This window comes from Carassius gibelio, chromosome B4, assembly GCF_023724105.1.
Source record: "Carassius gibelio isolate Cgi1373 ecotype wild population from Czech Republic chromosome B4, carGib1.2-hapl.c, whole genome shotgun sequence".
NCBI lineage: Eukaryota > Metazoa > Chordata > Actinopteri > Cypriniformes > Cyprinidae > Carassius > Carassius gibelio.
In genome coordinates, this window is record NC_068399.1 from 23,569,929 (window position 1) to 23,588,279 (window position 18,351).

The 18,351-nt window shown below is 37.6% G+C and overlaps 1 protein-coding gene across 1 annotated transcript; it reads right to left on the reverse strand.

Annotated features, from left to right (window-relative positions):
- Positions 1-6: 6 nt before the first annotated feature.
- Positions 7-16,640, reverse strand: LOC127956211 (ETS domain-containing protein Elk-3). Its single transcript, XM_052553999.1, has 5 exons — positions 16,332-16,640; positions 7,133-7,341; positions 6,109-6,879; positions 2,860-2,982; positions 7-1,070 (listed from the first exon to the last, which is right to left on the reverse strand). The coding sequence occupies exons 2-5, from the start codon at positions 7,337-7,339 to the stop codon at positions 954-956; spliced, it is 1,218 nt and encodes a 405-aa protein (XP_052409959.1). The 5' UTR covers positions 7,340-7,341; positions 16,332-16,640; the 3' UTR covers positions 7-953.
- Positions 16,641-18,351: the final 1,711 nt, after the last annotated feature.

Sequence of the window (18,351 nt, forward strand, 5' to 3'; positions counted from 1 at the left end):
AAGGTGTTCGTTCAGACGCGGGAAAGTTGCGTCGCATTCAGCGCTTGTTTTTATTTAAAAAAACACAAGGCACATTTTCTTGACTCTTGAAAAGCAAAAAAAAAAAAAAAAAAATTATATATATATAAAATTAATACGGGAATACACTTTTTTAAAAATCAATTCATTAATGAAAAAAAAACCCGGAAGCTATTACAAAGCTTTTCTTTCCAATATTGAAATGGAATTTCGTCTATTACAAAAAGTTTTTAAACAAGAAAATACAAATACACAATTCTTACACAAAAAAGGCACAGCCGGTAGTACATTTGAAGCACAGTGCATACAACAAAATATTATACAATATAACACCAGACAAACAACAAACGAACAGAAACCCGGTTCACAGCCTCAGAAAGATAAAAAAGAGACTTAAATGCTAATGAGATTCCTTTAATATGGATTAAACATTTCTTCTTTTTGAACTGCTCGAGATATTTCCAGTTGAAGCACCGTGGGAATGGAGCAGGTCTACGCTGCTTTAAACGTGTTTTACGTCGTTCTGCATCGTTTGTTTCTATCTGAAATTGAGATTATGAAAAATAACTTGCCAAAAAGTCCAGTCTAGAACACTTTCTCCAGGATATAGTTTATCTAAGGCTCCGTTTCCACTGACTCACCGTCTTCTCAAAAGGACACTTCATGTTCTTTGGCATTACCTCACCATAATTCCCTATTTTAAGAGCTTGCGGAGGAATTTTGGTGAGCTGTTTGGATTGCAGCCTGAGTTAAAGAAGAAAACACACAGTTTGCTGGTCCAAAATTCATCAGAACTGAAGGGTGCTGTAGGTGAAGGTGGCCACAAGGGGGTGAAGTGCAGTCTGGCTCAAAAATGACATGAAGGTCCATAATTCCTTCTTAGTGTGACATCAAAGGTGTAATTCTGGGGAGGGGGTATGTGGAGTGTCCAGAAATCAGGATTTCTGGCCGCTGGAGGAGAGGAGGAGAGATGATGAGGAGGAGGAGGATGATGAAGAGGAGTCCAGGTTGGGGAGGGGTAATGGGAGCGGCCCGTTCAGCAGAGTCGGGAACTGTGAGAGTCAGAAAGAAAACAGGACATTGAGGTAATGCTACACGTACTGAATCACAATGTCCTCATGTGCTATGTTTACTAGTTATGGCGAAAATGCTGTATAGTGAGGAGGAAAAAACATTTAAAATATTGTATCGGGAAATGTCATATAACCATAAATTAATCAGATCAAATAATAGATCACATCTTAATGGTTAAATCTAATTGAGGAATGTCCAGGTATTATTTAACAGGATATATATATATATATATATATATATATATATATATATATATATATATATATATAATTATTATTATTGATTTTTTTTGCTTAAATTAAAGTTAAATACTAGCTGCATTTAATTTATCATTATTATTTTGGTTAGTTGAGTCTGTTTGTTTGTTCATGTTTATTTATTTAGTTTGTTATTTCTGATTTTCAGGTGAAATGAGCATGTGTCCATATATGTATTATTATTACTATTAGTAGCAGTATTGTTCTATTATTTATTATGTTTTTTATTTATTTATTTATTTTTTACCTAATAAAGATACAAACAAATGAATAACCCTGTAGGACTATTTTGGTATTGTGACAAAATTTTCAGGACATTTTTCCCAGAAATCTTATTCCTGTGTTACAGAAAGGAAGGTTTTTTTTATTATTATTATTTATTTAATGATTAAAATCATTTCTAAAAATACCATGAATTAAATTCAGTACAACAAATGCCACCAAAGAGTGTATGTATAATAGGGTTTAAAAAAAAAAACCTGGACACTTCTTAACAGTTTCTGTAAATATCTCCATAATACACCTCAGTGAAGAACACCCCCCCCCCCCCCAAAAAAAAGAAAGAAAACCCTGTCTTTGTGGTTCACAAGACAAACACTCGTAGTCCATCACGGTAGCACTAGGAGAGGAACTTCCTGTTATGTGATAGCTGACTATACACACAGACACAGTCTTTTTCAGTTATCACCCCCTCCCTTTTTTAACAGGAAGCTGTTTTTCCCCCATATCCAATGCAGAGAGGAAACATCTGTAGCTTATTTCCAAACCTTAACCCTAATACACACACACACACTCACACACACCAGTAAATCCATTTCCCGGATTGACTCAAAAACATCTCACAAGTATCTATTTTTTCTGATATATATTTTACAGGTATAGAAAATCAGAAAAAACAAAGAAGAATTTCTATGTGAAAGAAAAAAATCCAGACGTGCCACAAAAGTTTTCCGCTGCAGCCAATAACGGCAGGAAGGAAAATCATGTGACCAACCAGAAATCTCCCACTACGGCCGCCCAGGGAGGAAGTGAGAGTGGGGGAGTGAGTGTACGTCTGTCTCTGTGTGTGTGTGTGTGTGTGTATGCGGTAGTAAAAGTGCACATCATGAACTGTCACCATTTCTGTAAAGGCGGAGCCAAACAGTCACCCGTGGTTACCTTAATGGTTTCCTGCTGGCTAGCGATGTTTACAGTAAAGACTGGAGTCTCCCCTCAAAAAGCAAGATGAGCATAAATATAAAGTTTGCGTTCTGTCTTTTTTGTTCACTTACACACATACACACACACACACCTCCCTACACACTCACTCTCCCCGGGGCCAGAACAGGAAGTATCCACAGGATTTCCCCTCTCGCTCACATGAAGGCTGAAACATGACACCAAACACAAACACGCTCGCGAAACAGACAAATGAATCTCTTTCTAAAACACAATCGCATGTCACTGCGAAAACACAACCTCACAAAATCAGTTTCCTATTTTTATAGATTTGAGAATGTTTTGTGCGTACCTGAAAGAGTGACCCGTGGCCCTGTAGCCTGGCTGGGCTGAGAGGGGCTACAGGACTCAGGCTGCTCCAGAAATGAATGGAGGACAGGAGAGGACTGGGTGTCAACAGCAAACCAGAGGGAGTCTGAAGAGAGAGAGGAGTAGGGGGAGGTATTGTGAAAGGGGGGAACAGGAACATGAGATGTTATTTGTATTAGTCACTGAAGTCATGGATCATGAAATCCCAATTCAAAATGTCTTTTTGAAACTTTGGAAAGACAAATGTGAGTCTCTGCATGTCCAGACACGTCTTCGCGTCAGTTTGAAGGCAATAGCATGTGAAACCTGTCATGCACAAGTAGTCTGAGAAACCCTTTAAAAAAAATCTTCTCAGATTTTTTCACCTGAACAGGACAAATTTGGAGTGTTAAGGGTATGTAGCACAAATGCAATGCATGTATGCACGACTGTCCTGGACATAGTTGACACTTGTTTTATTTGTCCAAGTGGCTGGAGCATTTTACTCAATCTCACGTTATGAAATAACTGTCTGTTGTAGATGTTTCAGTATGTTTAAAGCAACAGTTAACCCCTAATTCAACTTCTGTCATGTGCTCAAACTCGCGTCATTAAAAATCAGTTTAAATTTGTCTCTTGTGGACAATCGTCCCAATTTTAATTTTTTGAAGGCAACCAGGGACTGATGATCTCAAATACAGGGTTGCCAGGTTTTTCACAACAAAACCTGCCCAAATGCTGGTCAAAATTAGCCCAATTGTTTTAAGTGGGGTAAAACAAACTTTTTTTTTTTTTTTTTGATGGGGTTCCCCTTGTAAACCCCCTGGTATTGGGGTCACATATACTGCGGACATGAAAAAAAAACTGACTTGACAACACTGCTTAAAAGGCACCATTAAATTAGTCCATAAGGCTTCTGCAAATTTTCTGATGTCCTACGATGTCAAGTTACATGCCATACTAAATGTAAATGAGGATGTGATGGATAGACTTGCGGGGTGTACACCATAAACATCCCATAATGCTCTTCTGATATAACGAGATTTTTCAAACTGGACTTGTCAATAAGTTCTTTGCTGATTGTCTTTCACAACAATGCATCTTGCAAATTTACCAGTCACTTGCTTGAAGATGCGATTGAAGCATACATTGCGCTTTCATGGGAATCGCATTTCCCAATTCACATCATTCGCAGTGCCCCACGCAAATTCATGTCTTTGCATTGATTTATATATGTAATCTACTCGCGCAAATAATGAAATTAGCTTTTGGTGTGTAAACACCATTTACAGTCTTTACAATGGCACATAGTGTATGAAGGTCTTAGATGATGTAATTCTCACCAACTTTCAACAGGGTTTTATGGAGTTTTATGTCTGCTGAAGGTTTTTTTCTAAAATACAGGTACGTTTCATCAGCTGGACAGTCAGTATGCTTTTAAATAATACAAACCACTGAATGCACTGTACTTCTATCCCTCACAGTCTCATTTTCATTCCTGTAAAAAATAAATTTTTACTTAAGTATACTTCAGTTACTCTAGGCTAGGGTAAAATAAAAAAAAATTCTAACCGTTCATACTTTGTATGCTCAACTTGAACATGCGCCTTTTATAGTTTTGCATTAATTAGTTTGACCACAAGTTGACAACACTCCATGACCCGTTGTTTAGAGTCAAAAAAACAAGCGATGGTGATGGCCAAAACAATAAGGGTCTTTTGCTCCGCACTCAGAAAAAAAAAAGAACTCAATACCGCAGACATCAGGTAAATGCTATTATCGGGGTTTTCAATGTTCGTGGAGTAAATATTTTTTATTGCCGGATAGTCAGTGTTTTGTATGCATTTGGCCAATCAGTGTACACGGCATCAATTATAGTTCCTATAGAACTGTTTTAGACCCTTCTCTGATATAGGAGCTAGTTTAGTTCCTAGAACTAAATAGGTTCCTAGTTCTCACGGTTTAAACACGCCAAAAAGCGGGAACTTTCACGAATAGTTCTAGGAACTATAAAAAGGTTCCTCCTGTGCGAAAGCCCCTATAGACACCTGCGATGACAAATTGGCTTAACATTTACTGTATATGAGAAACTCTAGTTTAAATGTGTAAAACGTTCAGAGAGAAAAATGACAAGGATGCGTTTGTATCAAAACTAAGTCATACATGTTTAGATTGTCATCGTTTATTTACTCTTATGTCAAAGAAAATTTTTGGGTGACCTGTCCCTTTAAGAGAGAAAGTGGGAGAAAAACCCACACAAGCATGTAGCTTCCCATGGGTCATGGACTTTGGCTCACCAGGTTGTGGCTATAGGGCAGCATGTGAAATCAATTTCTCGTTCTCGCTCAGTTTTTCTCTGTCCTGTGTCACTATGCTGTAGTGTGTGAGATTACGGACATATGGCTTTACTTACAGGTCTCTCTTTTCTCACTTAGGCCATTCTGTCTGTCTTTTTCCTCTTCCTGTCTCACTCTACCTCTTTTTAAAAACGCATTTCTCCCTACACACCCAGTAAAGGCTGAAACGAATAGCTGTATAACCAGAATAGGTGTGTGTCCTGTCTATTTGTTACCTGTTGAAGGCTTATAAACACTGCCGGAGAGGATGTTTTTGTGTTCATTTATAGCTCAGTTCCAAAATCTAGTAAGCTTCCTACAACGAAATGAAATCCAATCCGAAAGCTCTACACAGGCATTTTATAGTTTTATAGTTTTAAAGTACAATTCTAAAGTATGAGAATGATCAAAGTTGCTTGGTCATCACTAACATAATTAGACCAATTTTACCTATTTGTTAAACAACTGAATCCAAGAGAACTTTACATTAGCATGTTGCTAAGCTAACTAAACAATATTCTAAAGAGCACAGCAAAAATTATTGTCTAAAATGTCATTTTTTATTTATATGTGAACAATATTGATCAATAATATATGATATTAAGTTAAATGTAAGCATTCTGGCTATGCTTAGCTTAGCTGTTCACTGTCCATTAAATATAGCTTTACATTAGCATGTTGCTAACCTAACTACACTATATTCCAATACAGTAGTACAAAAACTACATATAGCAAACAAATGTTGTGTAAAATAGCACATTTTTCTTTTAACAGTAATTTTTGGTATTGAATGAAATCTATTTGACATTTTTTTCTCTTTGAATGAAAAATCCTTTGCTTTGATTATTAGGAAACAGATGTATGTGTGGCATAAATATACATGTTAAAATGTAAATGAACATGTGACAGTTTAATACCTGTGCAGTGAAAAAGGCTGGTGTAAGTGACCCTGAGGGCAGTGCTGGGCTGTTGAGGGCGATGGAGCCCAAGTCACTTCCTGAAAGCAGTATGGAAGGGGCGGAGATTTCCAGCCCTTTGGGTTTCCGAGCTTTGGGAGGCAGTCCGTTGCTACCGGTCCTCCTCTCAGGGGGCGTGGCCCAATTCTGGGCTCGCTTTCTGTGGCCGGATGATAAATTTAGAGGCTGAGCGCTCTGCTCTGATTCGTCTATGCGAGCCTCTGGGCTGCGCTCCGGCCGCAGCGTGTAGACAGGGCTATGAGAAGGGGAGGGGCTACGAGATGAACAAGGGGAGGTTTTTGAAGCGAAGAAGACCTCCCCGGATGCAGGTGGTGGTGAGGAAGCCAGGGGAACGGTCTTTTCTGATCGATTAGTGACAAAGCGAATCACCGTTTGTCCCTCCTCCCCTCTATCACCCTCTCGCTGCTTCTCAACTTTAATTGGACGCAGCAGCGGAGATGGGCTTTGGAGGGAACTGACTGTGAAGGACGAGTAGAGACCAGAGTGGAGATACTCGTTCCTGTAGGCGGGGCTTCTCAGCGATGACAGTGACAGCTTTGGAGACTCCTCCCCCTCGCCGCAATCCGACTCCAACTCCTGCAACATGACGCCCCCTGCGATGTGACCCCCATCCCGACCGAGCTCCACCGCTTGGGGATCCATCTTCAGAATATCAGGGAACGAGACGAACTTGTAAACAAACTTCTGGCCAATCACCTTCTTTATGATGTTCTGCAAAAGAAAACGGATTACAATACAATTACAATACACTCAAATGGCAATTTGTAACTATTTTACATAAATTGGTGGCTAATTCGTATGAATTTGTACAATCTTGGTCGTAGGTTTAATACAAACTAATAATGCCCCATTGATGATTGGTTGTGGGGTGTACAATTCTCCATACAAATCCCATTGTATAAATTCATTACAAAATCACCACCTCGTAAAATTGTTGCATTTATCCAATACGAGCGTGTGTAACCTTGTCATAATAGTAGCGTAATGCTCGGCTAAGTTTGTCGTAGTTCATGTTGGTTTTGTTCTTGCGCAGGCCCCAGAGTTTGGCGACTTCTTCCGATTTGAGCAGCTTGAACTCGCCGTCGTTGGATGTCCAGCAAATCAGGTGCTTATGGCTTTGGTCCAGCAGTAGCTGCAGCAGAAACTGCCACAGCGTGATAGCACTCTCCATATCTATAAACATTAACAGTTTACATTTTAATAATCATAACTGGGCAGATATTCTTTTCCAGAACACAATTATAACCTAGTAAAATTTTTTTTTTTTAAGAACTTTTCACTGAAAAGTTCAGAACTAAAAATGGTTCTTCTTTTTCGATGTGGAAAACCCATTTTTGTAAACTTTATTTTTAAGAGTGTGGGGTCATTTGAGCAATTCAGATTGTGAGTTTGAGACTGTTTGAGAGTATTTTTGATGGATTCATTCCAATGAATCGTTTAGAGAGTAATTTGTTCTTAAGTCAGAATGTTCAAACTATAGGCTACACTCTTATAAAAAAGTTCTTTATTGTCATCAATAATTTCATGAAGAACCTTTAACATTCATGGAACCTTTCCAATGCGCAAGGTTCTTAAAAACTTACTTTTGATTAACACATGCTCTTCACACCAAGAAAAAATGCTTCTTTTGAGAACTCCTCAGGAAAGATTCCATATTGATGTTAAAGGTTTTTATGGAATGCCAAAATAGAAACTTTATTTTTAAGGCTATTGCTGTTTTGTAACAAGAATCAAGAAGAATCAAACTTTAAATGTGGAAAAATATAGAAACTCTTTGGTCATTTTTGAGCGAGATGCTAATGGTCAAATGAAACTCAATGATCTTTGCTAAACTAAGCTAAGCTAAAAGTGCTACCACCAGAGCCGGAGATTGGCTGAATGGATTTAAAAACGTTAAAACTCAACTGTTTAACTTTAGGGGAGTTTGAAAATGAAGTAGAGTGTTCCTTTAAGGACATGTTTAATGATCCTAATAAGGTTTAAGGATCTGAAGGAAGATGCTGTGGTACAGCAAAGCCTTAGTATATGTCTGTGAAATAGCGCAGACCGGTGCCTTGTTTCAATTGATCTGATAATCAGACATCTTTCCAAGAGTTAACTGCATTCGTAAAAAAAAAAAACCTTCCTTTGACCATTTTCATGTAGGTTTCAAACAGGAAGTGGTGAAAGGGAGAGGCCAGAGCATCAGCCGTACAAACGCGGCCACATTAAAGAACGCTCCTGAATTCATCGTCTTCCTTTAATTTCCCCTTTTCCCTCTGCACTCTTCATCTCTCGCATGAACAAAAAACGTCATTCCTGAGTGCCCTCCCACAAACTCTGCAAGCATTTCCTGTTCTGTTGTACATTAACGCACAGGCTCGTAAACAACAAAGAGCTATCAGCCGGAAAGACTGACACGGGAATGAATTGCAAATAAGCAACATGTTCCAGCATCGACCGTACTGCTGAACTCTCTGGGTGACAGAGGTGTCCGCTCAAAGGCGGCAAATACACCCACTGGTGAACAGAGATTTCTAAAAGGGTAAACATGAAGTCTATCTACAAGATCCTGTTTAGGAACAGATTAGAGTGACCAGGTAGAGATAGGTGGGTTAAGAGGGCACAAAATAGTTGAAATGTCCCAAAACTAGAGCCAAAACATACAACTAACAGAAAGGGAATTCTTAAAGGTATAGGCCACTCAAAAATTAAGATTCAGTTCAAAACGCCAATAAAGTTAAGATTAGGGGTTAATAAGTTAGTTTTTTTTTTTTTTAATAAACTTTTTTTTATTCAGCAAGTATGCATTAATTTGATCGAAAGTGACAATAAATATATTGTTACAAAAAAAGTATTTAAAAAAAAAATGCTGTTCTTTTGTACTTTCTATTTATCAAAGAATGGTTTCCGAAATAAATAAGCAGTACAACTGATTTCAACATTAATGATAATAAGAAAAATGATTAAATCAGCATATTAGAATGATTTCAGAAGGATTATGTGACACTGAAGATTCGAGTAATGATGCTGTAAATTCAGCTTTGCGTCACAAAAATAAATTATATTTAAAAGTATATGAAAACAAGAAATGATCCTCTTGGATTGTAATAATATTTTCTAATATTACTGTATTTATTGTATTTAGATCAAATTAATGCAGCCATGGTGAGCATAAAAGACATTTAAAAATTTTTTAACCATAGTTTAGCTAAATCTGAGTTCCATTTGATCAAAATACCGGCTGATCCAGAATAACAGTAATAAAAAACATGAAGTCAGACACTTCCCTTTAAATTGTTCTGCTGCGTAATCCTTGAACATCACCCAAACTGTTATTATCAGACTTCAATACTGCCGAAATTAGTCCAACATGCACAGACACAATACTTAATCTTTATCCACCATGACCGCCCGTGATAAGACTGATAGATCGTCCAGTTTTTGTGAATGGGTTTCAGAGCACAAAATGGCTAAAAGTGCCCTTTATATTCTGGCACTGTGGTAGGACACAGACAGGAAGCTGCGATCTCACGAAACAGGATGTGCACAATGATATCTGCTCACATTCCTTCAAGAAACCTTAGAAATAAACAGAGTCTTTCATTGTAACATTTATAGTTCAGACAACATGATTTGAGTGATGCTAAACTGTCCTGCACAAGACAAATAAAATAAACTGACAAAAAAGGCAAATTAATGATTGTTTCAGCACACTCAGATATAGACAACAAAGCTGCATTCAACCTGGATCCACTGGGTGTAAGATAAGGGTTTTCTAATGAACAGGATTGAGTTTGTTCATCCTTGCGGTCTGGGATTGACTCCAACAGGAAGGTGCAGTGGTTCAATGTTAAAAGCCCAACAGTACAGGAAGTTTAAATCTTGCTTGGGCCACTTCCTGTGACCGTTGTCGTCATGCCCTTTAGCCACATGCTTACCCTTAGTGTACTCTCATAACCTCTTTCTCTACATCCCTGGTTAAAGTTTAGGAAATATAAAAATTATATATACATTACAAAACTGGTAGACTTTGACCAGGAAATGCAACATTTTCATTGTTTTATTGAGCCTTTTATGGTAACAAGACTAACGTTTTACTTTTCAAACAACAGGTAAGTTAACCTGTTACAAGTTAAAATAACAGGTTGAAAACAAAATGCAATATACAATTAGAACATACGAGGGAAAAATAACTAAAATAACTAAATAAATGTATATATAAAATTTGAAATAAGTATTTTCAGCACACTTGCTACTTAATATTTCTAGAAATGTTTTCTCAAGTGCAGTTATTAAATCTTTAATTTAAATATAAATAATTAAAATATATGTTTAATGACTTAATTTTCTATTTTGAAACATGAAAAATCATGAAAATCAGTTTAGCTAATAACATGGCAGCAAACAAATAAATAAAAACAGACCAGTTGGTTACAAACAAAAACAAATAAATAAATTATCATAAAATTAATCAAATATGATTTTGTGCATTACCAAGTTTTCTAAGAACACATAAAAGCACACGTTTCAATATGTGCATGTTTTCATTGTATGAAAATGAGCAGCATGAACATTTCTCAAAATTTCTCCTTTTGTGTTTCAGAACAGAGTTAATTAAGCAGCTTTGGTACATCATGATGCCTCATGAATGACCACAGACTTTTCATTTTTAAGTAAACTATCCCTTTAAGAAACATGCATATACTTAATGTGTTGCAGCACAGAGTTTCTACTTATTTTTTTTTAGTGGATATGTGGTGTTTAAGACAAACTGAAGTTGAAGGGGTGGTGTTGAGTGTTGGGATGCAGGACAGCAGGAAGACCTGGGTGGAGGAACAGTAAAGGACCTCAGGTTGAGGTCTGAGAGGCGTTTAAGGGAGGAAACCAGTTTGACTCGCATTCAAAGCTGCCAAATGTGTGTGTGTGTGTGTGTGTGTTTGAACACACTCCTCAGTTTCAACTAGCGTTACATCATGCCCTTTGGTAACTGTAAGTCAGTCAAGTAAGTCAGGGCGGGCTGGCGTTTACTGCAGCTTTATTTCTGTCTGAGCCAACACTCTCCGGAGACAGATGGAGGGAACGAACGAGACGTGGTAGATGGAGAAACGAGGCTGGCTGACTCACATGTGTGGATAGCTCTGACACGGAGCGTGTTTTATTGGCCAAGTGGAACTCCCTGGTTGCAGACGGCCTTATTTTGGAAAAGTCTTTGTCATATTTTTGACAAAGACACATAAGCTTAAACTTTCACCCTGGTTTTCGCTCATCAAACTGCCGGCTCTGGAAGTCATCAAGGGATTGATTGAATAATGAGCCGAAGGGAGCAAACGACCCCAAACTCTAACAGGACAGGCTAAAATCAAACCGAAAACACTTGAGGTCAACATGCAATGGTGTTCGTGACACATTATGCTTCTGTAATGTGATGTATTTCCAAAAAATGTCATTGGGAATCAGTAGGATTTAGAAAAACGGTTGCAAAATGAGTAAATATAATATAATACTTATAAAGAAAAAAAAGTTCTTAAATTTCAATGTAGTAAAGTGATGTATTTTCTAATAAAACACTTGGTTTTATCCAGTGGGAATCAAGTTGATCATAAATAAATAAAAGTTTTAACAGTAAAATATGAGTATAATAGTATTTTGTTTGTTGTTTTTCGTTTTGACTTGGTAATGTGACATATTTAATTAAAACACTATATTTTATCCTACAGGATGCAATTAAGGTGGATATTTTATGAAAATTAGAAAAGTAAAAGTTTATTACATTTTGATGAATAGACAACTCTTGATTTTATTCACTGGGAATCAATGTTGCGAAAAAGTTAATGTTTTAAGAAAATGAGACATTTGACATCTGTACATAAAACACTTGATTATCCATCAAAAATCAACTGAATTGTGAAAAAGGGTTGTAAAATTAGTAAATATTTTAAGAAAATAAGTGGTTTTTTTACAATGTGATGATAGATTATGCTTAACAATAAGTAGACAATTCCTGAAAACCTGGAACATGTATTAAGATTTTGATTTCATGTAGACGTTCTGCTTCATAAATTGGTGTGCACTACTTTTATTTTTGTCTTTTCAGTTGCTTTTGGTTGGAATATCAGCCAGAGGGAGTGTAAAGAGACACAACAGCAAGATTCGGCCAAACCTGTGGTGACAAAGGAGGAAGTGCTCAGAAAATGCTGCCAATACAGACTACAGATATTTATCAGGAAGTATTGTGTGCTCTCTCTCTCTCTCTCTCTCTCTCACACACACACACATGCTCACTGAATACTACATATCTGACACAGATCTCATTATACATATTCATGTAGCAATTTACAGTCATATTTCATACCTAACTCTTGGGCAGAACATGAAAGCTCGCCGTACGCCACATACCCAGTTATTTTTTCCAAACCCCCAAAGACGTGAAATAAAACCATTTCCTGCTCCAGCATCCTCTGAGCAGAGCATCTGCGTTAAACGACCGTAAAACTGTCTATATCAGGACTTCCTCCAATTCTCCTTTGAAGGGCGTCTTCCTGGGAATGCCGATCCCGAACTGAAAGGTAGGAATTCCTGCTGCGGGGAGCAAACACGGGAACGCGGGGACCACACGGACACAAGGCACAAATGGGAGGTTTCCTCTTCTCTTTTCATGCTGGCACACACCTCTCATCCATATGGACGTCTAAAGACAGACATGCTTTGTGTGACACCATGATCAACGAACTCATTGATACCCAGATTAACTGCCCTAATCAAAGGGAATAAACACAGCGAGCTGATTTCCAATGCTCTTGGCAGTTTGGAGGGGTTTCTGCACAGAACGTGTCTGTAAAAGTCATTGTTAGATTATCAGAGGAGAAAAATGGAGAGAGAGAAAAAAACTGCACATGCAAACTCTCTGTTTTATCTTTCACTATGAGCAATGACATAAACTGTGCAGAAGCCAAGTCTGTTCTAAGACACACAAATAAATAACGGACCGTGTGCGCTAAACAAAAAGACACACTCGAACACAGCACTGCATTGGCTCTGTTCTTCTGGCATGCATCAGCGTCATGGTCATTGGGTTTAAAGATGTTTTAGCACACTGCATGAAATTTAGGATGAAATAAATGAATCATCCATAGTTTTTACAGTTAGATGGCATTGGTAAGTCCACAGGGATTCTGTCTCTCAACATGTCAATCTATTTTAACAATAAGAGTAGTACTCTTTAGTTCTGTTTAAATGTGTTTTTTTTCCCCCCAAATAGCGCGGATAATGTGAAAAAATCTATAGATACCATCTAAGCCTAAGAATCAGTAAGAAAATGAACTGTTTTACCACTTTAAAGGCTTATTTACCCCAGAAAAACTTTCAATTTCTGAGTTTACATTATAAAAAATACACTGAAAAAATGTGTTGTGAAGTAAATACAGCAGAACATATCTATTAATTTCTTCAATAAATTATCTGAACTTTAAAATCTACTCAAATACTTATTTACATCTTTAGTTTATCTATACCGGCGTCTCATATTCGTTAAAGTAGAAAACTTTTTAAAAGTATAACATTTAATAAAATCTACCTAAACTACCTATACATTTATAATGCACTGTTCCCATAATGCATTGGGAAATTAATAATTAAGGTCATGCTTTTGCACAATTTGTCAGTTTTATTTGCACTTTTGTTAATCTGTTTGCATTTTGAGTTAAGTTTCTACTGCTCATAACTTACCTATCTACAATAATAGTGTTTTTGTGTACCAAAATTTTGCTAGTTGTAGTTACTGTCCAAAAAATGTTCATGTATATTCATTATTATTTTTAAAGTTATTTAGTTTTACCATTTTAAATACAACTACCATTGCAAGTTGCAGATATATATGAATTTTAGATATTCATTTTATTTTACAAACTAGATTTTATAAAAATTGCACTTTTTGAGTCATTTTTCAGTGTACAGCTGAACTTTTTTTTTCTCGGATGGCCATAGGTGAGAAACTCTTGTGAGGAGACTAGCTTGTTTTCAAAAAATGCCAATGGAAAACACCCAGCCCATCTAACCATACAGGAACTAGACAGGAGGAACATGTCTGTAGACACAGAATCAGGCAACAGCTCAATTTGTCAGTGGCTTCACAGGCAACATACAGTATACCACCTGATAATGCTGATTTTTTAAGTTTCCCACACTGCGTGCGCTTGTGTGTGTGTGTGTATATATAAAAGAGGAAAGAAGAGAATCTTTGAGGTGAGAAGATGCACTCCAGGCTCTCTCCAGTGTAAAGTGACACGCTCACACCGTTCAAGACTCATGCAACAGACACAAAGGGACAGTTCTGACCCAAAACCCCAAGCCCAGTGTTTTGAATGGCCCCCAGACAGCTTTTAAACACCAAACTTGCCGTCGCACTCACAAACCCCTCCACTGTAGCACCAGCGGAAACTCGTAATGAGATTAGTTTGTGTGCGCAGACATTACTTCGCCATGACTAAATGTGCGCTCTTCCTGCGCACACAGACTGCAGTGGAAAATTCAGGGAGCTCCTGCTGAAGAGAGGGAGAAAAGAGCCGTGAAGGACTTCTCTCCACAACCACATTTCTCCAGAAAGAGCTGCAGCTCTTGAAATTATGCAGACAGATCTGAGAACGTCTGACGGCATGTCTGTGTCCATTCAGAAAGAATGTGGACACTTTCAAATATCAAAAAAGGAAAACATTCCTTATACTTTAAACTAGATTTTGGAATGCTTGCATTAAACCTTTTTTTTTTTTATCTAGTTGGCTGTTCTATTGAAATAATGGTTCCTCTTTTAAGCAACTTAATGGAAAATACAGAAATATTATGGCACAAAAATATAGATATAATAATCAAAAAGGGCTTGGAAAGCATTCCTTGTTTACATTAAACTAGGTATCGCTGCATTTTACTCTTTGCATTAAACTGTTTGAATCTAACTGGCTGATCAAAATGATGGTTCCTCTTTTAACCCATTTCAGGGAAAATACAGTAATATTAAGGCTAAATAAATACTGAAATGGCAAATAATAATCTTACTAATCACAGTTGATAGTTTATTTGTTTTACCACTGAGCTTTTTAAATGTCTTGTGTTTGAAATAATGTCTAGACGCCAAAAACGGCATAATTGCAAATGTATCCAACCCATCTAACCATACAGGAAGTAGATAGAAGGAACGTGACTGTAGACTTTACACGCAGTGTGTCCAAAACTTCAAAACAGAAGGAAATGGCATCCAAAGCGGCATTAGATTTAAAGAAAGAGGGCACAAGCATGCTTTAAAAGCAAAACATCTCCTTCTAAATGATAATACAGTAGTTTAAAATGAAGACCAGAAGTATGTGGACACTTTCTTGTTGTTAGAGTTGAACATGGACTTGACAAACTACACCTGGTTGCTATGATACGGCACTTGTGGTGAACCTGGGGACATCTTGGGTTAGATCTGAGGAAACTCTAGCATCATCTGCTATCTGAAGTCCATACATGTATGACTTACAGTAAGTCTCCAAACACATTTTGGGCTCACAAACATCAATCTCCTCCAATCATAATAAATAACCCCCAGCATATGCAGACGCAGGAGTAACATCAGCTATAAGGCTGAACTGAAGTTTCTTTGTTTGCTCCAATGACTCATTTTCAAGATGCTGTCTGCTGCCAGTTTCAATCCGGAAGCGCATGGCAATTAGTCTGCTGCTGTTTCCAGACAAACCAGAAACTCTACTAGTGCGTTTAAAGCGCCAGGAGCCAAATTTCACTGTTTTCTAGCAGCACTGATTTCAAATATACAACCAATAAAATCTTTCAAACAAACATCGCAAAATCGTGAGCTCAACAGGTATTCAAACTTCCTCAGCCGTGCGTAAACGGTGCGTAAATTGCGCGTAAGTAACGGGAACCGTGGACACTTGAAGTGTCTTCTGTGTCTGTTATTGCTCAAAGAGATCTATTCGTTTTTGAACACTAAATACTTTATAGCTGTACACATCACTTCTGAACATATCAAACAGCTCCGTCGTTTGGATACGTTCATTCTTTTTTGGGGGGATATCAAGTTTCAGTCGTGTACTTTGGAAGGTTTCTCCTTTCAGTGTTATTAGGAAGTAATTACACGTTTAAAAACATGCATAAATCGTTCGAGTAGCATGGATGGATTATTCACATACCTGTGCGTAATGGTCAGGCTTTTTGGGGTCCTCTTTCGCTTTATTAAAAAGAATTCCGTATAATGGGCTGTTTTTCCATGCTGTCGGCCGTCTCGGCAGCTCTCAGTCGGACTGTAATGGGATCCCGACTGTTTTCTCTCTCTCTCTCTCTCTCTTTCTCTCTCTCTCTCTCTGAGCAGGAAGTTGGTGCAGGCAGACAGCGAGCCGGCTCACTTCCTCTCGCCGTGCGCTATTCCCCAGGCGCTCGGCCCGTCTGTGTAAACACGCTTTTCCTCCTCCAGCCACCATCCGACGTTCAAGAGCACGAGCACACATGCGCACGCAGTATACTGTAATCTGAATCTGCTGCGAGCGGAGCGCACTGACGTCACCTTCTTCCTATCCGGGACCCGCCGGGAGGAGCCGTGTTCCTTCCTCTATACACATTTTGTATATGAGTGTGTCTGATTCTGACGTTTGGGGATCGAGTTGCTAGAAAATGTCCCATAGCTTTACTAAATCAGGGAGAACAAAAAATGCAGAAAAAAAAGAGAATAAATAGGCCATTCTGTGAAATAGGTGATTTTCCTTTTGAAATGGTGACTTTTGTTCATTTTTCAAAGGATTTCAAACATTCTGTTAGACAAAAAATGGGTAGTAATTTGTAAAAAAAAAAAAAAAAAAAAAGGGCCAATTAAGTTAGCCTCTTAATTTATATTGTGGCATAGCCAGCTAGATTAATAAATTTTAATTTGTACTGAGAATATGATTGTGGGTAACTTGCCTCACCAGCCTCGTTAAAAGTGCTTTAAAAATATTATAATTATATTTTCCCACAAATATACACATTAAAAAAATATATAATTGATTAAATGACTAAATAAATAAATACTTGTCGAATATGTTTTATTGGCATATCAAAAGACTTTAGACGCGCAATGCAACAACAATGCAACAAACAAGTGATATTAGCATTTAAAGTGCCTCTCAAAAAATAAAACGTAGGCCTGTATCTATATTTCTGTAGCTACTACAAATAAATCTCTCTCTTGGTAAATGAGTGGTATGGGGCTCCACGGGGGGTGGAACCATCTTCCGATTTCCTGGAGGGATATCCACTGACCACTGACAGGAAGCCGGATCCTTCAAAACACACACACACACACACACACACACACACACACACACACACACACACTTGACCAGTCTCTTGACCTCTTCTTTAAATTCTGATTTAACTGATGTTGCTAATGTAATAACTGAATGGCTGATATCCATGAATATGCCTGAGTCCGTCCACTTGAGATGTTCACACACTGACATTTTAAGGGGCATATGAAAACAATTACTATTTCAGTAATAACCCTGTATTTAAAATGTCTGTTCATTTGCCGCCATCTAGTGGAGGGTAAAGACATTACAACAAGCGCCTGTGAACGTCTTTAAAAGAACTGAAGTCCGGTCAATCTTTCTTTAACAGTAACAATTAATGTTGAATTAATATTAATAGCAGAGGGGGCATTAGGATAAAGAAAAAGAAAAAAACATTATAAAATTATGTTAAACATTTTTATTAAATTAGCATGAAATTAAAGCATGGTGGGGAATTGCATAAATATACCTGCATTGTACTTTAAACATTAGATTATTTAATTTCCGCGTTACTGTATTCTATTACAATCATGAAAGTAGCCTATGTGTATCACAGTAATGTCACAGTGTAAAAATCTTTCTTTCTTTCTTTCTGTCTTTCTTTCTTTCTTTCTTTCTTTCTTTCTTTCTTTCTTTCTTTCTTTCTTTCTCTCTCTCTCTCTCTCTCTCTCTCTCTCTCTCTCTCTATCCTAAAATCTTTACTTAAAATCTATAATTTTGTATTTGTATCAACGTATAAGCTACTTCCGGCTGCGTTTGTGGTCCAGGGTCATATTTGAGTTATATGAACACCCTCAGCCGCTAGAGGACAGTAGTTCATCGTTCTCGCCGTGGTTGTAGCTCAGAAGAACTACAACTCCCATGATGCCGTTCACCAAACCGGTGTCAC